The sequence below is a fragment of the Musca autumnalis genome, unplaced genomic scaffold (genome assembly GCF_047663935.1).
Source record: "Musca autumnalis isolate F117 unplaced genomic scaffold, ASM4766393v1 scaffold_1, whole genome shotgun sequence".
Taxonomy (NCBI): Eukaryota; Metazoa; Arthropoda; class Insecta; order Diptera; family Muscidae; genus Musca; species Musca autumnalis.
The window spans coordinates 253,920,445-253,945,371 of record NW_027411644.1 but is presented as its reverse complement, the minus strand read 5'-3'; the positions used below and the strand labels follow the sequence as shown (position 1 = coordinate 253,945,371).

The 24,927-nt window shown below is 37.4% G+C and overlaps 2 protein-coding genes across 6 annotated transcripts in view; both read right to left on the bottom strand.

Moving 5' to 3' along the window:
• Positions 1-24,927, bottom strand: part of LOC141389381 (uncharacterized) — a 540,923-nt gene that overhangs the window by 66,863 nt on the left and 449,133 nt on the right. The gene's annotated exons all lie outside the window — the stretch shown is intronic.
• On the bottom strand, positions 4,671-7,072 carry LOC141391199 (neprilysin-1-like). Its single transcript, XM_073964110.1, has one exon. It carries the CDS (start codon positions 7,009-7,011, stop codon positions 4,954-4,956), a length of 2,058 nt encoding a protein of 685 aa, XP_073820211.1. The 5' UTR covers positions 7,012-7,072; the 3' UTR covers positions 4,671-4,953.

Genomic DNA, 24,927 nt, shown 5'->3' with positions numbered 1-24,927 from the left:
AAACTATAGGCCGGTCTGTGGTTTGCTATGCGACGTCAGTGTGGCATGTAAACGTTAGCGCTACGCAGTGGAAGAATAATCAAAACTGCCATCCTCAGAACTGCAAAAAGCCACAATTGAACAATTTTCATGAGGAGGCAAAGATTTTATCAGTACATCAGCGCAACAAGATATTGCAGATGCAGTATCTGTTTGGGTGCTATCACTATGACCCACCCATCCAGAAACGTCAGAAGAGATCATTGTGATCAATAGAGAGAGATGTCCAGAGATAAAAACGGGAACCTACAACAAATGATGACCCGCGATCCATTGTGTTCATCATCGAAAAAGAAAGAAGATGAAAAGGGGAAACGGGAAGAGACAAGGAGACAAGATTAATTGAACGTAAGAAGATCTGAAATAACCAGCGTCATATTCACTGCAGCATTTTAATAGGGCCGCAGGTAAGAGAGGGATATAATTTCATGGGTATCAAACAGCCTGTGCCTTTTGCTCAGCCAACTTGGACACTGGCAGAGAAGGTGCTCGCTCGATGGCAACAGTCTCTTAATCGTCTTCGCAAAGCCTTAAATATGCAATGTTGTTGTGGGAGCACTTGCTAAGTGAGAGTAGGGAGGCAAAATCTACATCTCGAGGGTACCGGACAAATTTACTTCGAGTTGTCATACCAGCGTTGATGTATACGCCTTTACGTTGTCGTAACAACAGAGAATAAAAAATCCAAATGAGAGCCATGTCAGCCGTTGTTTAACAAAGGGACATTACTCTCCCAACAATTCTCTCTCATATATTTGGACACCAATGTATACCAGATACTTACGGTTTTCTCAAAGTAAAACTAGTCGAGTTTATCGAGAAAGTAGCAAAGCGGTGGCTTGACATAGTCCTCCAATTGTAGGTCAAAAGAGTGGGAAGGAACCCCGTCTTGTTAGTTCATCGACTATCTAATTTTCCTCAACATTGCAGCGCCCTGGTACCAAACAAAATGTAACAATCCAACTGCAAGTTTTTATAACAGAACTAAAATTTTGAACAGTCTTAGATTAAATGGTAAAGGACCCGAATGCCTTTAGAGCTGCCTGGCTATCGACATATATCGTGACCACTCTACTCTACCACTCTACTTGCAAAAGCTTCTACCTGAGAAAGCTGAAGATATCGTTAAATTTGTATGAGCGTCTGATATTCAGTTCTTCACAATGGGAGCTAGCCGTTAGGTCCAGCTTTACAAGAAAGTACAGCTGGATCAACTAGCCTACAAGATAGGTTTAAATAGCATTCGCACAGATACAGTCGCAGATGCCATAACAACTATCGTGTGAATGTGGTCCTATTGCAGCTGAGGAGCGTCTGCTGTGACGACAAACCAGAATAGTTTTGGTTCAACAACGTTCGGGATGGTGCACGACACACTGTACCTTTTCAATTGCCCTGACAATTGATGCAACTCGGTACACAGTATGGGCAGATTTGAAGTATTACATATGACATGCCACCATACAAGATAGCTGTAGGTTATGATAGGACATACAACTGTCCTATGCAGCCAATGTATTACATGTAGTCATAAGCCTTTGCTTATGAAGTTCTTACCGAAATAAATGACAATCCATCCATCATAGCCGATGGTTGAACATCACACCGAGGTACTTCGGTTCCGTATAAATAAGGTGTACATATAAAGTATATGGTAAAAACCAAAAATGTTTCACAACCGATGAATCCTAGTTTCACCCTTTCAGAATTCGCAAACTGTTAATATGTTCTATATATGTAGCATGACTGAAATTCTTTAAAATTAAGTGATTTTGGAGGTATCCCATAATGTCGACCATTAAAATTAATTTACGTGGGAGCTGTGTTGGCATCAATGTAGAAAAATAAGTAAAACTGGGTTGAGGCCAACAAGTATAACCATACATTTTATAGACCTATGCCCAAAGAAAGTCTCAAAGAATACTCCAAGGGCAACATTATACTAGTGAATGATTTTTCGACGGCGGGTCGTCAGTCTCACCACCTAATTATTATTTATTAATAGATTAATAATTTAACAATTATGTACAATTGAATTATGTACAAATGAATATAATTTATTTAACATATATTTTTGGCATAGCATTAATGCTGTTTGCCTATTATAAATACTAAGTTTTATAAATTATATTAAAAGTTTAATTCATTTAGTATTAATTTTCTATATTTAATACAGCATTTTAAATTTAAGTATAGAACAGAAAAGTTCGTGCCATTTCATATACGTAAAATTTCAATTTCATTTAGAGTAGTTCTGTTAAAATGGATTTTCCTGAATTCCTTAAAAATTGGGCATGTTCCAATGAAATGAAAAGTATTTTCAGGCTCATTCGTGTTTCAAATTGAGCAAATTCCACAATTTGGATTTGTGAATGACCTTGAGTTCAGGTCAAGTAGACCGCCTCTAGCTTTAAAAATTAAACTTGTTGTACGTGCAGCAAGATTAGAAGTAAGTTCTGGAATCATACTATATTCTAATTGTGGGTATAAGTCGTAGAACTGGGAACTTCTAGCAGACAGTTCGAAATCTTCCTTTTCTTTGATGTTTAGTGCATCAATAACTCCGTTCCAACAGGATAAAAATTCAAATTTTGACACAATATTGACGTGTTTAACTCCAGTATATTCGCTGCCAAAATCCGAGGTAGTCGATTGTCATCGAGTTTTAGAACATTATTGATGCAACACAAATGCATTTTTAGTGTATGAGAAAATAGGGGCTTTAAACAAGTTTCTAGATACACCATATAATTTGGGGTATTGTTGGGGAGATATAGGATTTTCTTGATGAACAAGTAAAAAAGTATCAGTCGGCTTTGCCGACCGAGATATACCCTCAGCCTACGTGAATTGAAACTTTCATCTACGCTCAGATCGAATGTGGATCAAATTTGTTCAAGAGATATCGTGCATATCATTGAAGATACATTTTTAAATATTCGGGGAAGTAACGGAAGTTGTGGACAGATATTGCCTATCTTCGAACTGAAACTATGACAAAATATGACGAAAGCCGAATTTTTGACCAAATCGGTTGAGCAGTTCGAGAGTTATCGTGAGCTCCAGCCACTACATATGTCGGGCTGTTTTCTCAAGAAGTATGGACTTGCCCCTGATGAAACTTGTACCGTCGTATGAGGGGCAACGAATAGCAGTTGTTACAACAAAAATCTAAACGATTCGAGAGCATGTCTTAAAGTGAACTTATCCGAAATTTTGTGTGATAGGTACCTGAAGGAGTGGGCAAATATAGTCCATATTCGAACATTATCTATATCTAGTAGATATATTAGGATGTGTAAAGTATGGCCCAAATCGGTCACTCCATTCAGGAGTTGCGTGCGAACAATTTTCCCAAACATTTTTGAATTTTTGTGGGGGAGGTACCTGAAGGTGTGGACCGATATGGCTTATATTCGAACTTAAACTATGTTTGGGTAAAATATTAGGAAGGCCAAATTTTGGCTCAAATCGGTTGATCCGTTCAGGAGTTATCTTGCGTTCCAACCACTACATACGGTGTCATAGGGGTTTTTGCAACTTTCAGGCTATTTTCTCAGGAAGTATGGACTTGCCCCTGATGAAACTTGTACCATCGTATGGGAGGCAGTGAATACAAGTTGTTACAACAAAAATCAAAGCGATTCGAGAAATGGCCCTAAACTGAACTTTTCCGAAATTTCTGTAAGACCCACATCAACCCCCATAATTTCGTGGGGATCCGATCAAAACTCCGATCTGTAGTGTGATTACACAAAAAATGGAGAAAGGGATGCATTACCGACTATTGCGATATCTCTGTTGTTTGACCACCTACGACAACCTACTTCACAACGTTGTAAAGGTGATATTTTCTACTTTCCTTGCCAGGTTTTGCTTTCGATATACCTCTTACAGAAGAGAGGTATTCGCTTTGAATTAAAACGTTGGCCTCAAAATAAGTTTTTTGCCCATCCGACCCTTGAATATTACCAGACCGTCTCCAAATAGGCTTCTTCCTCTGTTGTGTAGGGTATAAAAAGCCCTATCTATCGATATCCCCGCTAATTTTTGCACTTTAATCCTATCCAAATTGTTTTGAAAACCCCCCTAAATACGTAAGTTTTTTTTGGAAAAAAGGTATTTCAATCCACACAGGCTGAGGGTATATCTCTGTCGGCAATGTCGACTGATACTTTTTTACTTGTTTACATTTACAATTTACTATAACATTTGCGTTTTTATTTCTCTCTATTTTCACTTCTACTATGGTTTGTATGCCTGAGAACCACCGCTTCACGGATTGAAGCATTGTTGCTACACCGCACCTAAACCTATCTGTAATTTGACATTTGAGGTTCACAGTGGTCACAAAACTTTTTCACCAAACATTGACAACATAGGTTCATGTTTTGGTATAGCCCCAATAGAACGGATTTAAGCTACAATTTCTAACCGAACTATCTGTAATTTGTCAGTTAAGTCACGAAACTTTTCCACCTAAAATTGTCGACATACATATTTCCATGTTCTTTTTATAGCCCCATATAACGGTACCTCCCGATTTTAAGTGCTTAGGTAATAGTTTGGAATTAAGACATTTCATTGTCATCCCACCATTCAATAGTTCATAAAATAAACACACAAGACAGCTTCACTTCCATTCATGGGGAAGTGTAGGAACATAATTTATTCAGCATTGTTTTGTTCAATTTTTCTATGACGTACATACATATAATTAAAAACTATTATCAGTACAAAATTATTTTTATAAATAAAATATATAATTTTTTAACAATAGCAACAACAAAAGACCATTATCACCATTCAATAGAAATAAAAATAATTCACTATCTCCTTTTGCCGTCGGAACCTTGTATAAATTAAACTTCCTAGATTTTTGTTGTTTTTATTTGATCTTCCTCCATCCTCCACTCAGTACATTATACACTTCCGTTGAGGATGCATTTGGGTGCCAATTTTACATGAAAATGTTTCAGCAAATTCTTCAAAATTAGCCAACATGGCTCGTACTCTAACCTCTTCGGGCGGATGGACATCTGTGGTGGTAATAACTTGACGCCAACGGCGATTGACATCGGTGCACCACAACTGAGCTGTGCTGATGAAGAATAACTGTCGGGCTGTGATGGTATCCATGTGTGGTAGATGTTCTAGGGTTTGGGGATTTTGTTCTAGCCAATGATCATAGGCTTGATAGGCAATGCGTAGGCCCACATTATCGGCTATATTTTCACCCTGAGCCTGGGCCTTGGGTAAGAAACGTCCAGCAAATTTATGACTGCCGTATTGTTGACGCAAACATTCCTTGCGCACTTCAAACGTTATGCTGGCATTACGATCCCACCAATTATTGAGATTACCTTTGGCATCATACTTGCGTATGGTGTCATCGAAGCCATGAGCCATTTCGTGAGCAATGGTGAAACCAACGGTGCCATATTTTAAAGCTTTTGGATATACATCATCCCAAAGGAAACGTGGCTGCAAGAAGGCCACTGGCAGTAAGACCTTATTATACTCTGCCGCATAGGCTGGTGTAAACGACAGCAGTTCATATTCCTCCAGGCGTGGTGGTTCTTCTATTTTAAGGCGATAATTTTCACCCTTGAGTTTTAGAATGCTTATGACATTTTCAAAATAATGGCTGGTGGAAATGACCAATGGTCCCAGTTCTTTGGTAAAATCTACATCCGCATAGGCATTTATTTCAAACGACATGGCAGAAAGTTTTTCCAGGGCTTTGTCTTTGGTGGTCTCCTGCATCCATTGGGTATTTGTGCCGTTGAGTATATCCTGGAAGGAAGCTTTTAAATGTTGCCATATATCTGTGACCTCTTCAATTACGTGAGGATTAGTTTTAACCAAATCTTGATAGATTAGGTTATCCAAATATTTGGGGAAATATTTCCTTGTGGCTTCTATGCACTTCTTTTGCTGCTTTTCATCACTGCTTTCCACATCCAGGCGAAAATCTTGTATCAACTGCCACATTATATAATTGGCCACAGTGGTGGTGGGTGTTTCCAAAATTACCAACCTCAAGTTACGCAAATAATTCTCAACATATTCATAGACGGGCAATTTGTAGTCGTAACCCAACCAGGTATTGACATAGAGAGTGAAATTCAGAACTGGTCCATAATTTTCGTTCATTGTATCCAGAAGCCTTAAACGGGTCTTATCTTCCATCCCTAGTCCTTCCAAAGGATCAGCCATACCCATGGCCAGCTTTTGTGCAAAATCAGCCATTTCCCTGGCAGTGATTAAGGCCACTGTTGGTGTTAGGCCCAAAACCTTTTGTAAATCCATTTGCCAAGCCATGGCCAAGCGGCCGTAGTACTCTTTGGAACTACCCGGTACCATATCATCGATTTGTCCGATATACAAACGATTGACTTCGTTGTTATTTAAATCTGCATTAATGTCAGCATTCAGAATTATACGCTTGCCATATTTCCTCAGGATCTGGGCAATAACTTCCAACCAGTTGAAGGAGGGTTCATGCCAAGCGGCACCTTTTAGCGCCGGCATACCACCAAACTCTTCCATTATGCTCATTAAATTTTCACGATATTGTCTGCGTATTGAGTCCCGTTGCAGACAAGACTCATAGAAATATTTCACTTTGCGTTCCGTTTCCGTGTCATTCGATTCCTTACTTTGACCCAATAACGTCAACAGCTTGCGATTGTAGGCCTTTGATAGAATATTGAAAATATTTGTTTTCACTTCAGCATTTGCGGGATTGATGTGGGCCCAATTACCACAGGCATAGGTATAGAAGTCATCACAAGCTTGCACCCCCGGTTTCATATAATTACGCATTTCGGCCGATTTGGAGAGACGCATTACCTGTTTGGCAAATGGTGTATTGAATTCATCACCACCTCCATTGGCGGCTTGTACCAGCATCACCCATGTTAAGCAAATTGCCGCCCATAATGCGAATATTTTAAAGCACGTTTTCATTTCCCTTACAATCACTACGTCGTTCACGTCTTCTTGTCATTTACCGTCCACTTTAATTTCACTACTAAATCGCTGTGAAATTATTTTTTAATAAATTGTTTCATTAGAATGTTTTTTGTTTTCTTTTTTTTTTCATTCATATGAAAGTTCATTTCAAAGGTTATCATTTTCGGAATATTTCAAATGCCGTATTTTTATTGTTGTATTCTCTTCACTTTCATTCTAAACAAATATATTTCCTATTAATGCTGAATGTCTAAATCTTGTCTTGTTTGGCCTTGGCAATGACGTTGTAAACGATTCAAGATTACAACATTCGATTTAAGATTACAATGTTTGAGTTGCAAGTGGAGAACGCAGAGAAAAAATATTTTTTCGCTTTTGTTGCAACAAGATGCATATTTTTGTTCCAACATTTGATTTGTTTTGTTCAAGCATTCACACAGAAAAAAATGGCCTCTCTAACATATGTCACATATTTTGCATCAAACATATATTTGTTTGCAAGCAGTCCCAAACATAACATATGTTTGGGTCCTGCAAACAAATATATGCTTGGGTGCAAACAAATTATATGTTTGGATGCAAACAAATACAAACCCAAAAGTCACAAAAAAAAACAAACACATGCACCAGTGGGCGCTTTCTTAGAGTAAGGGAGCGTAAATGTCAATGTGAAACACATTGAAATGTATGCTTACTTGCTCTCAGCAAGCGCTCACTGGCTATTTCTAACATGTAAACACATTTATAAATGGTGGTGTTTTTTATTGAAGGGCATAGAAAAAGAGCAAAGCAACAAATACACGCACATTCAAAATTCCAAGGAAATACATAACACACTTTAATAAAAGAAAAACTGAATGAAAAAACTTATAAAAAGTCGCTCTTTTAAAAAGAAAAAATTATATAGAAACATCTTCAACGCTTCTCCTTAGTTGTGAAATAAAACACATTTTCTTCAAAGTTGAAATCATCAGCGGGAAATCGGCATCTGGAATCAAATGATTATATAATGTAATAAATAGGTACATCTATATACGTATATGAAAAATGTATTGATGTAATTACCACTATTAAATGCGATTTCTTCCTTGTCCAATAAATATTTATATTGATTCAATTATAAAATGTATTGGACATTTAATTTACTAAAAAGCACAATTTCTTTAAGAAAAGACAAAATACTGAATTATTCACTCACTTTACTGTCTTTACTCAACGATGTTCTCTAAAACACTGATGAAAAAGGACCAACATAATTAATACCATTTTTTCTTTTCATCTTCGCTTGCTACGTTGGTTAACAACAACAAAGCACGAAACACACGTGTTTTACGCATACACATCACAAAACTTCTGTGTCCCCTATTACACCATGCACACAGCTCTTTATTATAAAAGAGCATTCCGCAGCTGCGAGGGACCTGCTGTTACTCTCTTTGACAAAAATCCTCTCCACCTATAAAAAATATGTTCTAACATAAAAAAAATGTTGGTACCCAAACATATAAAATTGTGATATGTTACAATATGTTGCAAACATATGTTTGTTTGGACACAAACAAATTAGGTTTGGACCCAAACATATATTTGTTTGCCATCAGTCCAAAACAAATATTTGTTTGGACCCCAACATATTTCTAACATATATTTTTCTGCGTGTTGTAAATACAAATCCAAAAATACCATATTTTGCTCCAAATATAAGAAAAAAAAAAAAAAAACTCCGAAATTCCGCAATATTGTACAAATCATTAACAATACCTATGGTAGGAACTATCATAATTTAGATTTGTACATTAGATATTATTAGCGATCATACAATGTTAATTATTATAGAGTTATTTAGTTACATATCATAAAGTTAAAACATTTCATTCAATTATAGCTAGATCTCTGTTTCTTGCGGCGCACGATGGGGCCAATGACAGGTTTTCGAGGCAACAAATCACTGGGGCATGCTAGACCTTCCAAATTTTGTACAGATGTTTATAATGGGCTTAGAAACTAATATGCCAAATTTGGTTCATATCGGTTCATATATACATATAGCTGCCGTATATATGTTCCCCCGATTTCAAGCAATTGATGGACCAAACACGCAAATTCTGCCCAATTTTTATGCGATTTGGAAAATACCACGGAATTAGGACTACAAATAAGTTTGCAAAGTTATATTGAAATCGGTTCAGAATTGGATATAGCTCCCATATAAATGTTCGCCCGATTTCAGGAAAATTATTGACCAAGCATGCAAATTCCATCAAATTACAATAAAATTTGGAAAATGTTACTGAATTCGGACTACAAATAAGTTTGTCAAGTTATATTGGAATCGGTTCAGATATAGAAATAGCTCCCCTATATACATATGTTCAAATTTCATGGTTTTGTCTGTGGTTTGTTATAAGTTAATAAAAAAAGCCAAAGTTTGCGATATCTTTAAAATTATATATTATTATTATTATATACATCTATTAAATTTTTCCGAAATCCAATTGGTAACATTAATGGGTTTCTGATTATTCGCCAAGCAAAACATAAAAATGTCCATATTTTTAAGTATTACGACATCTGAAATCAGATTTTCATGAAAAGGCGCAGATAGGCGCAGCTAATTTTTTCACAAAATGATAGTACACATTAATACCTTTCACCACATATATATAATATCCTAGATCTACCTAGATCTAAAAATTTATACTCCAGAGAACACATGGATAACAAAGCAAAATACTCCAAAAAAGAAATAACATCTTAACTCAAAAATACATTTACCACACATAACATTTTTATTATTTGTTAACACTATCTTATTTTACATACCCATTGAAGAGCTTTCCATGTTTAAAAAATATAAAAATGTTGAAATGTTCTTTTTGGCGCCTAAAATGCTTTCACTACTTATTTATAATGAATGTCGGAAAATGATGCATAAGAAAATATGTCATCATTGCCAGATCAGTATGTCGCTATGTGATGTTACCAGATTGATTTATTTTTTTATTTTTAGTGATTCAGAGTGTTGGATCAGAGTAACGGATCGAAATCCGTTATTATTTTTTTCAAATTGTTCACTTCAAAAATTGACTTTTTGCCTCGAAAACCTGCTATTGGCCCCATCGTGCGGCGCTTAAAAGGCTTATTTCATCTTGGTGTCCTGTCCATTCCTGAATGTTTTTCATCCATGTTATTTCTCGTCTTCCTCTTGGTCTGCGACCTTCAGTTTTGGTTCTTATAATAGCTTGGAGGAGATTATATTTTCTATTTCGCATAATGTGTCCCAAATAAGCAGTTTTTCTCGTCTTTATAGTTCTGATAATTTGATTTACGGTATTCGCCTCAGTACTTTATTATTTGAGATGTTATTTGTCCAGGATATCTTTAAGATCCGTCGGTATATCCAAATCTCAAACGAGTGCAGTCTTCTCTCGTCTGCTGCTTTTAGTGTCCATGTTTCTGCCGAGTATAACAGTACTGACCATATGTAGCATTTTACAAATCGTTTTTTTTGTTTCCAGAGTTATGTCATGGCTCGTTAATATTTTTCTAAATTTATAAAAAGAGTTTCTTGCCATTTCAATTCGACATTTTATTTCCTTTGATGGATCCCAGTTTTCATTAATTTGAACTCCGAGATATTTGAATGTTGAGACTCTTTTTATTTGAGTACCATTAATGCTTAAAGGAATGTTGGATTCGACGCCTCTTCTACTTATAATCATTAACTTTGTCTTTTTTATATTAATTTTTAAGGAATATGACGTACTGGCGTGTTCAAAAACATCTATTAGTTTTTGTAGTCCTGCGAGGCTGCTTGCAATTAGGGTGGTGTCGTCGGCATAACGTATATTGTTTATAATTGTGTTGTTTATTCTTATTCCGATGTTTTTCGCACATATTGACTCCTCAAATATTTTTTGGGAGTATAAATTAAACAGAAGAGGCGATAGTATGGAACCCTGCCTTACACCTTTCGAAATTGGAACATTTCCAGTGAGTTCACCATCTACTTGAATGTTTGCTGTCTGTTGCCAGTATAGGTTAATGATGCATTTTATATCGCTATCCTCTAACCCAATTGAAATCAAAATTTCCATCAATTTGTCATGGTTGACCGTATCGAATGCCTTCTCGTAGTCGACAAAAAACATATATATACATCTTTTTGTACATCGCGGCAATTTTGTATAAGTACATTCAAACTAAGTAGGGCCTCTCGGTATAACTAAGTAGGGCCTCTCGGCCTTTGGTATAAATGTCACGTACGAGTATTGATGAGCACAACACATGGTCGAGTTTTGCTGCTTTACCTGACAACAAAGACAAACAGAACTAATCCATTGTGCTCATCAAAGCACTCACCACAACATAAGGAATAAAAATCCATAACAAATATGAATGAATACAAATTAGATTCCTTCCAAAGACACTTCTCAGATTGTGCTGGAATAACTCAACCATCAAAAACCAAAGACACTTTCTGTCGCCTATTGAGACACTTTCGATTGTTTAAATTGATTTAAGGCATGTACAACGTTGAACTAATAAAAGACATTTATCAATCTGATATTTATATGAGACGGTGGTGTTAACATGTTCGCTTTTCACTCTTAATGTCCCGAGTTTGATTCCCAGGCCAGACAACATAACACTTTTAAAATTACAAAAGTAATTAAAAGAATAAAAAAAAAACAAGTAAAAAAGTATCAGTCGGCCTTGCACACAGAGATATACCCTCAGCATGTGTGGATTGAAATGTTTTTTTCCAAAAAAATGTATGGGCGTATGAACGGACAGAAGTATGGATTGGATTCTTCTTCTTCTTTATTTGCAAATCCGTATTCGGATACCAGCGATCATACATTTTTTGTTTTTAAATTAAGTACAATATGTTCTTATTTAGCACATGTATAATTATAAAATTTATTCTACATTGTTGAGTTGCCTATTTTTTGCAGCATTTAGTAAATTTCGTTCATCAGATAAATTTGTCCAGTCTTGTATGTTTCGTAGCCATGTAATTTCTCGCCTTCCTCTGGTACGCTTTCCTTCAATTGTTCCCTTGAGAACCGTTTGTGGAATTTTATATTTGTTGTTTCTCATTATGTGGCCGAGGTATGCTATTTTTCTTTTTCTGATAGTCTTTAGTAGCTGTCTGTCAATGTTCATCCTTCTTAGTATATCTTCGTTTGAGATACGATCAGTCCAAGGAATCTTCAGTATTCTTCGATATAGCCAAATCTCAAAGGCCTCCAGTTTCATCTCGTCTACAGATTTTATTGTCCATGTTTCAACTGCGTACAGCAACACGGACCATACGTAACATTTAATAAAACGTATTTTTGTTGGAAGACCTATGTCATGACTTGTGAGGTCTTTATTATATATGAAGAAAGCATTTCTGGCCTGTTCAATGCGGCATTTTATTTCTATTGATGTGTTTCGACTCTTCATTTAATAGTACCCCAAGGTATTTAAATTTCTTTACACGCTCAATTTCCGAATTATGTATGGTCAGCGATGTGTTTTGGTGGGAGTTTTTCCTACTAACTACCATGTATTTGGTTTTTAGTGTGTTTATCTTCAAGCCGTATGTTTCACTGCATTGAGTAAGCTTGTCCGTTAATTTTTGTAGGCCAGACATACTGTTAGATAAAAGTGTTGTGTCGTCGGCATAACGTATGTTGTTAATTATTTCTCCGCTAATTTTGACACCTATTCTTTCGTTATTGATCGACTCTCTAAATATCCTTTCTGCGTAGATGTTAATTAATAGTGGTGATAAAATGCAGCCTTGTCGTACTCCTTTTGCTATGGGAACGTTATCTGTCGTTTCTTGATCAACATTTATGTTTGCAACCTGATGCCAATATAAGTTTTGTATACATCTTATTTCCTTTCCATCAATTCTTATAGCTTTAAGAATCTCAATAATTTTGTCATGTTGGACTGTGTCAAACGCTTTTTCGTAGTCCACGAAGCATAAAAATACGTCCTTTTTTTGGATTGGATTAAAAGTCAAAAATTTGCGGGGAATATCGATAGATAGGGCTTTTGTACCATACTAGCCTACGAAAAGCATAATATCGGGCCACTAGGAAAACCTTCGGTAAAAATGTCGAAAGGATCCTCGAACAGATATTTAACCACACAAATATGTTGAACATTTGTGTGGGTGGTACCCCAACGATTGGACCGGTAGGGCCCAAATATGAACATAAACTAAGCTATAACAAAATATCTCGAGATCGAAAATTAGTACCAAATCGGTTGCTACGTTTGTGAGATATTGCGTTTATCATTTTAGTGAATATTTTTGAATTTTTGTGGGTGAGGTACCGGAAGCAGTACCTTCGAATTTCATCTAACATTCGAAGAAATATTACGATATCCAAAGTGTGGACGAGAACAGTATTCGGTTCGAGCTCTACAGCCACTACATATGGTGCCATAGGGGTTTTTACTCTTTTCGGGCTGTTTTCTCAAGAAGTATGGACTTGCCCCTGAAAAAACTTTTACTATCGTAATTGAGGCAGAGCATGCAAAATGCTTCAAAAAATCAAAGTGATTCCAGAGCAGGTCTTAAAGTGAATTTATACAAAATTTTGTGTGGGAGATTCCCGAAGGAATGAACAAAAGAAATACAGTCCATATTCGAACCTGATCTAAATATGGTAAATATATTAGGATGTGTAAAGTATGGACCAAATCGGTCACTCCCATCCAGAGTTATCGTGCGCACAATTTTTCCGAACATTTTTGACCTTTTTGGGGGAGGTATCTGAAGGAGTGGACCAATATGGCTTATCTTCGAACATAAACTAAGTTTGCACAAAATATTACGAAGGTCACATTTTGGACCGAATCGGTAGGTCCGTTCGAGAGTTTGAGTCGTGGGGGTTTTTGCAAATTTAAGGCTATTTTCTCAGGAAGTATGGACTTGCTCCTGATGAAACTTGCACCGTCATATGGGGGGCAGTGAATACATGTTGCTACAATAAAAATCAAAGCGATTCGAGAGCAGATCCTAAACTGAACTTTTCCGAAATTTTGTGTGGGAGGTACCCGAAGGAGTGGGCCAATTGAGTCCGTATTTGAATCTCATCTAAGTCTGGTAGGAATTTCACGATATGCAAAGTATGGACCAAAACCGTTACTCCATTCAAAAGTTATCTAGCGCACAAATTTTCCGAACATTTTCGAACTTTTGTGGGGGAGGTACCGGAAGGAGTGGACCGATATAACCCATCTTCGTACTTAAACTATGTTTGGACAAAATATTACGAAAGCCAAATTTTGGACCGAATCGGTTGATCCGTTCGAGAGTTATCGTGCGCTCCAGCCAGCCGGACAGACGGACGGACATGGCTAAATCAACTCCAAATTGTCTAAAACACATTTGGTCCAAACATACTTGGGGTCTAAAACCATTATTTCGATGAGGCACGTTTTGCCCGTATGAAAGTGTACATACCCTCGTTAGCATAAATGCGAACGACTAAAGCCCATGGTCAACGAAATAATTGGACCATACCAATGCGGCTTTAGACCTGGCAAGTCCTCCATTGACCAGATATTTACCCTGCGGCAAATCCTGGAGAAGACCCAAGAGATGCAGATCGACACATACCACCTTTTTGTCGATTATAAAGCAGTCTTCGACATCCCGCTACGTTCAATGGTATTCCAAGCAATGTCTGAATTTGGTATCCCCGCTCAAAGCTCATTCGACTTTGTAAAATGACTCTAACTGACACAAGATCTTCAGTTAAAATAGGAAAGAACCTCTCCGAAGAGTTTTGTACCAAAAGAGGTTTCAGGCAAGAATACAGCCTTTCGTGTGATCTTTTCAACATCCTGCTAGAAAAGGTTATACGACAGGCAAACGTCAAAAGAAGTGACACAATCTACACCAATAGCCACATGTTACTTGCTTATGCTGATGATATAGACTTCATGGGACGATCAGACTTCGTATACCTCGGCACCGCCGTAAACACAACAAACGACATAAGTTGTGAAATAAAAAGAAGAATTGTATTGGCCAACAGATGCTACTTTGATTTAAGTAAGCACTTTAAAAACAAAGCCACAACTCGTCAAAAAAAAAAAAAAAAAAAAAAAAAAAATAACGCTGAGCCCGCTAAAAAGGCGTATAAATTCGAGCCACATAGCGGTGCACGCAGAATTGGCAGGCCAACGAATTGATGGTGCAAACAATTGGATAAAGAGATGACAAGGCGCGGTATTCCAAAAAGCGAAGCACTAAACGGAGAGAATTGGATATCTTTTCTTAGTTCGGTCTATGGAACAAATGTTCTGTAATGGGCCAGCTAAGTAAGTAAGTAGCATAAATGCTGAGGGTATAATAATAAAACAAGTGAAAATTCATCAAGTTTGGCAGGGCCGAACTTTTTATACCCCCACCCATGGTGCAAGAAAGAAGGTGATACAATAATACCAACTGTAGTGCGATTCTTTAACTCATTTTTTGAGTTACCGACAATTGCAGGTAAAATTAAAATGCTTATAATTTCGGTAATTACCGATGTTTTTCGGTAAGTTAGCGACGAATAAAAAGCAGTCGTAAATTTCTACCGATAGCAAGAGTGTTGTAAACTCTTATTTGAACTTTTCATTCATACTTTTGCGTTTTAATTTGATCGATTTTTGTCGGTAACTCAAAAAATGTGTTAGAGAATCGCACTACTGATGTCTTCATTTGCTGTCAAAACATATTTTCAATCAAAAATAAATAACAAATATTTCGCTTGTGTAAAGAATATCTGTGTAAAACATCTTTATTTAATCTTCGCGAAGAATATTTTACCGTTTTCTTCTACATTTTGGGGATATTTCGCGCAAAAAAAATTTGACAGCAAATGAAGACTATGGCCTGAATTCGCCCGAATACGCCTTTTGGATCACCGCCTTATTAAATTCGCCTTGACCACACCCATAAAAAAAGTTTTAATTTAAATGGAATATAAGTTTCCTTTCACAATTTTATGTGGAACAATTTATAGACCACGGATACCCCAAATGCCTAAATTATCTAATCTTAAAAATATATTCAGTCAGTTGAAACATACCACCTATGGGGCTGTATCAAAGTGTGCACCTATCTTTACAATTTTTGGTGGAAAAGTTTTATAAATGCAGGGAACCTCAAAAGTCAAATTACCGAAAATCGGGAGGTACCGTTATATGGGAGCTGTACCAAAACCTCGAGCTATGTGACGATTTTAAGTGAAGAAGTTGCGTGACCACTGAAAACTACAAATGTCAAATTAAAGCTAGTTCGATTTTTGTGGAGAAGTTTCGTGACCACAGAGAACCCTAAATTACAAATTACAGCTAGTTCTTTTAAAAATTGTAGCTAAAAATCTCAAAATACCGAAAATCGGGAGGCACCGTTATATGGGAGCTAGTTCGATTGTTGGTGGAGAAGTTCGTGACCACTGAGAACCTCAAATGTCAAATTACAGCTAGGTCGGTTTAAAATTGTAGCTGAAATCCTCAAATTGCCGAAAATCTGGTGGTACATTTATATGGGGACTATGCAACAAACACTGTGCAACATTTTTAAGGTGATATTGTGCAAACAATTCGAACTGCGGATTTTTTGAAAGTACAGACCCAAACGACAAGAAACCCTAGTTGGGTTTTGTTGTGTCAGATCCAGCTCGGATTTTATGGCCCCATCTAAACATGGTTAAATATTGAGTTTCTAAAGAAATTCGAGGCTATACCTCTGAAACCAATGCGAATATTCTTCTGACCTCTGAAGCAAATTTGTAGATAAGGACAAGAATAAAATATTTGGAGAAATAATGAACTTGAAAAACTACATTTATTGCCTCAAATTTCAAAATATATGCGAAAATTCCACGATTTTTATACATTTCGCACCGTATCTCCAAAACGGTTAATTTTGTCTGAATATTTTCTTTAGGAAAAATATTCCCTGGAATGTAATACAGAACTCTTCAGAACAAGTCATTGTTGTAAAATGTCTCTATGCCGTTGTTTCAGTACATTTTTCAACGACGATTTAATAAAAATGTTAATAATGTTGTGAAATCCGAAATGCGAGAATAAACTGTTGGTGTGAACAGTGTTTGAAATACGTGTTGTAAAAGATATGATGCAAAATACCGCTGAAACAATATGAAGTAAGCATTTTAGTGTTTCAGAATGTTCTAAAGAATTGTTGAGAACTTTATTTGGAAGATTTTTGCAAAGGTTACTTGGTTCAACTCCCAATAGTTTAGCCGATACTGACCAGAATTTCAGCAATTATATAAAATTTTCTATACTTTATAGATTTTGATGCCCTAGATGGAATTTTTTTATGTGGTTTTTTCAAAAGATAACTTCTTCTAGTTTAGGGCTACAATACTGCTAAAGACAGCAACGCCAAATTCCTATTCGTTTCTGAGATAAAGGCCTGATAAATTCAAAAAAGTGTAGATTTAGCCCGGTTTAGATGAGGCCATAAAATCCGAACTGGATCTGACAGGACAAAACCTTACTAGGGTTTTTGTAGTCTAAGTATGTACTTTCAAAAAATGCATACTAGAAGTTGTTTGCATTTTCAGTGTTGCATAGTGAAATCGAACTAATCATTTGCGACCCTATAATGTGTATACATATATACATTATAGGGTCGCAAATGTTTAGTTCTATGTGTTGCAAACAAAAAACAAACTCAATATACCCTCCATACTATGGTAGAGGGTATAAAAACTAAAGTTGTGCAGTTCCGGAACGAACTAGTTCCATAGAACTATTCCGGACAAAGAACTATTAGAACTATATCCAGCTCTTGCATCCATATAGTTCCTTTAGTTCGTATAGTTCCTTTCATTCTCCTTACTTTAATTCCACACACAAACCAAAATTCTCGTTCGTTTCGTTCATTATTCAGCTGCTGCCGTATTGTTAAATAAATGTAAATCACATGCATGTTACATCACTGCAATTTATTTATTTTTATGTCAATTAATCCACTAAACGATTTCGGTCTCTGAACAATGTGAAACGAAGGAAACAAAAATAACAACGAAAAGGAAAGATTCATTGAACTACATGGGTCTCGGAATTATATTAAGGAACTAGTTCCTTTTGGGAAAAGGAACTAGAGAGATCGGTCGGCACCGGGAACTAGATTGTCCAACTCTATTAAAAACAATAAAACTATTTTTGATGGTATATATTCGCGTTTTCATTGTTAGGCCAGATAATTATAGTGCAGCTCTCGTATGCCAATATACAATGTATTTTATGACCAATTTAACAAACTGTGAAAACGGTCGAACAATTTGATGGGTGTGCGACATTTTCTTCCAAATAAAAATTTTCAATCCTTAGCCAACACCAAAAAAATAATTAAAATGAATCATATTTATGACGGTTGTTCTTACAACAAACACTTTATAATATTTTTCACCAAATCCATACCGCAAATATTTGACGTGGCCCGCCAGAATCTTTGTTTAAGAAAGTTTGTGAAAGCATTTTTTTTGCTTTCTTTACAAAACTTTATTATGGAATTTCAATATATTTGAAATATTTCAAGTTAAAAGTTTTTTTTTGAAGAATCCTTAAGAATATAATCTATCATATCGAATGACCTTATTGGGGCACAGTGGGTGAAAAACCGTGAAATTGGGAATTAACATAAACAGACATAGATTTGCCCTTTATAGAAAATTTTGTTTTTGATACATGTCCCACTGTTTAGAAATACAACAAATACAAATCTATGAAATCGTTTTGCTGTTCAACAAAACTTTGTCTCATCTCCTGGAAGCCAAACCAAAAGAAAAAAGAAATGTTTTTGAAATAGAAGACATACTTTTCAAGGTTTACATTTTGAAATCTTACATTTCTGTGAACCAAAATGCACTTAAACTATGCCACAAAGAATCCATAAATCTTTTGTGGGTGTTGGCCATTTTGCAGGCAATTTTTATTTGACAAACAAAAACGATACGAAGGAAAGATTGCCATAGAAAAAAAAAACAAAAATTAGGAGTGTCATTTGTATTGTGTTCTATATAAAAACGAAAGAACATCTGTCTAATATAAAGTTAAAATATGAGCATGCATAAAGATTAGGTATAGGAAATCAGATAATGTATAAAAGTGAGTGCCAAGGACTAGATGTAGAGGAAGTTATCGTGTGACGGAGTACACTACTCTTCCTATCGTTCGCAAAATGAGAACATTCATTTGAAAAAATAATGTATAACAAGTAAGAAAAGACTATAGTCGAACGGTCGTAAAATGTGACACTGTATACCGCTATTTTGGGCATCAACTTTCGGTGGATGAATGCGAATGAATGACTTGCTACAAAGCGGATAAAAGCTTAATTTTCAATATTAGCTTTATTTGCGTTCGTGCTTCCACTGAAGTCAAGGACGAACAGGCCAAAGATATATTTTACGAGTCCTCAGAAGAAACATATGACCTCTATTCTAGGCGATCTTAATGTCAAAATTGGAAAGGAAAGTATCTTTGGCCCTACATACGACGTGGTGTTTAATGTGGGTACCTGCCATGCGGCCTACCCCACAGTGCTCTTAACACCGGGTGAATACAATGCGTCTACCAACGCCCCCGCACAAAAAGCACGTATTTGGACGTGGTCGCCTCCTAGGTTAGGAGCGGAGCCTATCTAAACTCCTACCTTTCTTTGGGTCAGGCACCCGGTTGAAGTGCAACTCCACAGGAGGAATTACCTCCACTAAGTCTAGTCCTTCTCCTAACAAACACTTCACGTGCAAACCTACTTAAACAACTAAAAGTCCGCCTGTCTCCAAGTGCCCTACTGAAATCCCACCCGCCCCTCCATACGTGTTACCCATATTGACTAAATCTCTAATGTCATCATAGTACCGGCATTCCGTCAGTATATGCCGCCAGTCTTCAGTCACCCCTCACCCACATAAATGTGTCCCGGACAGGCCTCATGTATATAAAAATGCATTTAGAGAGCCATGCCCCGTCAGTAAGAATCCCAGACTCATGCTAAAGCTGAAGTCCGGGCGGTCCAGTACGAACGTAGCGTCACGAATAAATTCGTACGGCACCCTCCCTTTGTCACTGTCCGTCCACCTAACAGCTGCACGCAAGCCACGCTTCAGCATGTACAGAACAGTCCTACATCTCGCTTCCAGGTCAAAGGGCAGGGCGCCAAGTAGCACCTGCATTGCGTCCGTGGACACAGTGCGACACACTGGCTGACATGCTAACATGACCACTCGTTGACACGACAAGAGCTTTCTACGCCCAACAATAGATTCTGCTGCGGAACACCATATGTTGCACAGGCAACAAAGAGTCCACCATATATGGTGCGCACGGAACGCCTGTTCAAACCACAGTTAACTTGTCCTTCAAACGATCAAAGTGCGACAGGAAATTCTTTCTCTCGGCCATCGTTATTCCAAGGTACTTGACCTGCTTGACATACCGTATGCCGTGCTCACCAAATCGAACGTGGGGAGGTCGACTGTGCGCTAATCTGCCTTTCAGCAGCATTAGCTCAGTCTTCTCCTTAGACACCTCAACACCCACTCGGTCACTCCAGACCCCCACGATGCCCATGGCCTCCTCAGCACGACGTTCCAGTTCGACACGAGTCTCACCTTTGATCATGATGAGGAGATCATCTGCATACGCACAGATCTTGAAAGTGGTCCCTAACTCCCGCAGCAGAGAATCCATCATGAGGTTCCAAATAAATGGACCACAGATAGAGCCCTGAGGGCAGCCTCGCTCTACATCCGTCCAGACCGTCTAATTGGCTCCCACGACACAAGTCCTACATCCACTGAAATAACTCGACCAGAGAACAAACTTCCGACACCTGATTTCAGACAGCTTAGCGAGCACGCTATCCCACGAAAGGAAGTCAAAAGAACCCTTAAAGTCAACAAATATGCCTAAGACATATTTGGCATTTGACCCGCTCAGACTGTTCTGCACATGCATCCACGCGTCCACCGTACCTCTACCCTCGACAAAGACGAAATTATGTGGTGAAGGACTCACGCCGCGGCACTCCTACAGTCGGAAATTCGACGTTCATAGTGAAACATCTGACAATGGTATGAGGCTTATAGACTCCGCAGCAGCAAAAACCATGGTAGTTAGCAGTGCCAGATTTAAGCATCTACACATTCAAAATAGCACCTGGCTGTCTCCAGACCAGAAAACAAGAAATCAAATTGATCATGTTCCCAGCAAAAATTCGGATCCGTTGTGTTTTGAAAACTGAAGAAAAAAGAACAACAAAATTCATACTATTTTTTTTTCCTCTTCGCTTGCTACGGTGGTTGACAACAACAAAGCACGAAAGACAGGTATTTGTTCGCATACACACCACCAAAAAACAAACTTTTTACTCTCCCGTCTTCGCTTTTGTGTCTTCTATCACACCATACACACCCCTGCAAGCAAAAACTATCGCGGAAGTAACTTATGCATGTCGCGGAAGTCACCCTGAAGTGACCTCCGTTGTGAAGAAATGAACCACGCCGGCGTGTCGTCTTGGAAGTCACTCCAGCGACACTTTTGGAAGATCAATTTCGCGATAGTTCTTGGAGTTAAAAAAAATTTGTATTTTTTTCTATTTATTTTATTTTTTTATTTTTTATATATTTTTTTTTTTTAATTTTTTTTTTGAAGTACGCTCTTTTAGGGAAATTATTCTTTGGAATTTCCTACATTAATTTTGTCATTTTAAAAATGTGATGTTTTGTTGCCTGACTTGGGAAGCGAACCCTGACCTTCAGAGTGCAAATCGAGTATGCTTACCACTGCACTACCGTCTCATATAATCATCAGATAGAAAAATGTCCCATATTAGTTCAAATGTGCTGAATCACTAAATAAATGTAAACAGTCGCCTTGGAAGTCACTCCGAAGTGCCGGCATACGCGCTAAAAGGTAATCACAATAAGGCTATAGAAATTGTTTGTGTAATACACCAATGATCTTCCTTGGCGTGTCTCCGGAGTGACTTCTAGGCGAGGGAGTGAGAAACTCACTTCCAAATGCTGGCAGGGCACAGCTCTTTATTATAAAACAGGGATGGCCAAAAACACACATTTGCAGATTATAACTTGCGCTAGTGTGAGTGGAAACGTAAACAATCCCTGTCGGACTTTTATTAACCAGTTGATAAAATGATTGATAATAGATCGATAATTTTTAAACTGACTAAAAACTGGCTGAAAAGTTATCTAGAGATGAACACTTTGAACAGAAAAAAATTTCGGCAATTGTCCATGCCACAGTCCCTACAGGGTAGAGAGAAGAAGGGGCAAATTTGTATATTTCCTTTGTGTTCCTTTTTAATTCCAGAATAATATGAGTAATATGTACGAATATGTTCAGTCCATCAACACTGTATTCTATAACTGGATGTTGCATTTATACGAAGAATATTAAGAAAAAGCAAGTGCGAATTATTTATGCATTTGTGCCTTATTTCTTCGACAAACACAAATACTTTGCAGACGGTACATGTTTCTGTTTTCAGAGTGGTTAATCTCTAGATAACTTTTCGACTAACTTTATATTGGTCGAAAAGTTATCTAGACATGGACAATTGCCGAAATTTTTTTCTGTTCAAAGTGTTCATCTCTAGATAACTTTTCAGCCAGTTTTTAGTCAGTTCAAAAATTATCGATCTATTATCAATCATTTTATCAACTGGTTAATAAAAGTCCGACTGGGTAACAAAAAAGAGAGAGAGACAAAGAGAGGGAGAGAGAGAATATGAAAAGTCAAAAATAAAAAACACACAGAAATAAAAATTGTTTTTTTTTTCACATTATGTTTTAAACTGACTAAAAATAGGCAAAAAAAAGTTAGTTTATTATCAGTCGAAAAGTTATCTGGCGTTGGACAATACTGACTACTCAGGCGCTCATCGCCTTGTAAAATTAGTCAGTTGGCATAAGGCAAAATGATCGATAAAACGCCACTTATGTTTAAAAAAAAGCTAGCTTTATGTAGGCTTTAAATCGGCCACAGTCCCTACAGGGATGCATCAACCTAACGAATGTGTTCATAATGTACGTGTGTTTCGTATGCCCGCGGGCATAGGAAAGTTGTTGTTGGTGACCATCCCTGTTATAAAACAGCATTCGGCAGCCGCGAGAGTCCTATTCTTACTCTCTTTGACAAAAATCATCTCTCCACCCATATAAAATATGTTCTAACATAAAAAATAAAAATTGAGATATGTTACAAATTGTTTGCTCTGAATGTATATTTGTTTGGACACAAACAAATTATGTTTGGATCCAAACATATATTTTTTTGCAACCAGTCCCAAACAAATATTTGTTTGGATTCAAACATATTTCTAACATATATTTTTCTGCGTGCACCTTTTTATACACTCAGCATTTATGCTAACGAGGGTATATATCCATTCATACCGGCAAAATGTGCCTCATCGAGCTGATACTTTTTTACTTGTTAAAGGTATCAGTTACTTATTTTACTGATCGACCTATGTTGTCTATACCAGCAGCATAAGGAAGTAACCAGGATTTGAAGCATGGTAAATATCTGACGAATGGTATGGCCCAATATTTTGTTGGCCATAGGCTGTAGTCGTTCGCACAATATATCTGCCACTATCTTATAGACAATAGGGAGCAGACGTATCACCTTTCTTATCACCTTTATTGTGGACGGGACACAGGATGCTCAGGTTTCGGCACGACGCTTCCGGTCTTGAAGAGCTCAACTGGTAAGCCATTGGCTCCTGCTGCTTTAGTATTTTTCTGCCGGTTTATTGCTGTCTTTAGCTCATCTTGGCCGGGCGGTATACTTTCAATACCATTTCTAGGATTGGATCTGTGGTATCTTCCTCGTTTTCGCTAGTATTGGACACAAATAGTTTGGAAAAATGCTCTTTCCATATCTTGAACACACAAACTGTATTAGTTACCGAATTACATTGCTGATCTCTACAGGAGGATGTGCCTGTACCAAAGCCATCAGTTTGATGTTTCACTCTTTGTTAGAATTTTCGTACTTCATTCTGACTCCAGTACATCTCGATTTGGCCCTGTTGCACCCTGGTGATCCGAGTCGATGTTTTCTCCTCGAAACATTCGTACACGAACACGCTCAATTAATGTCTTCCATCGATCACAAAGTGATCAATTTAATTTTTGTGTGTTTGGTCTGGAGGCAGGCAGAAGCCCTCATGAATGTCAAGATGCTTAAATCTGGTACGACTAACTCCCATGTTTTTTGCAGCTGCAAAGTCTATCGGCCTCATACCATTGTCAGATGTTTCACTGTGGAGACTGAATTTCCCGACTTTTGGGCCATAGATATTTTACTTTCCAATTTTGGCATTAAAATCGCCTAGAATAATTTTAATATCATGGGCAGGGCAACGGTCATAAGTTTCTTCTAAGCGCTCGTAAAATATATCTTTGGTTTGTTTGTCTTTGTCTTCAGATGGAGCATGAGCGCAGATAAAGTTAATGTTCAAGAATTTTGCTTTTATCCGTATTGTAGCAAGTCTTTCATTCACTGGAGTGAAGCTGGAGACCAGATGTTTCAACTTCTGACTAACTACAAGTCCGCAGCCAAACTTATGCTTTGTGTCATGGCAGCTATAATACAGTGCGTCACCTTTAGGTCTTGTTGTGACGCCTTTCCTAATCCATCGTATTTCCTGTATGACAGCAATATCGGCTTTGTATTTTTCAAGTACATCTGCCAGTGTGTAAACTACCCCTTCTCTATAAAGAGTCTGATCATTCAAGGTGCAGATTCGCAGACCATGGTCCTCAAAACGTTGGCGGGGGTCGCACTATGTCGCGAGTTTACATAAACGGTGGCCAAAAATAAAAGGAGTTGGTG

Bases quoted from the DNA above. Each gene is read 5' to 3' on its own strand.
- LOC141391199 (XM_073964110.1), bottom strand. From the start codon at position 7,011: ATGAAAACGTGCTTTAAAATATTCGCATTATGGGCGGCAATTTGCTTA.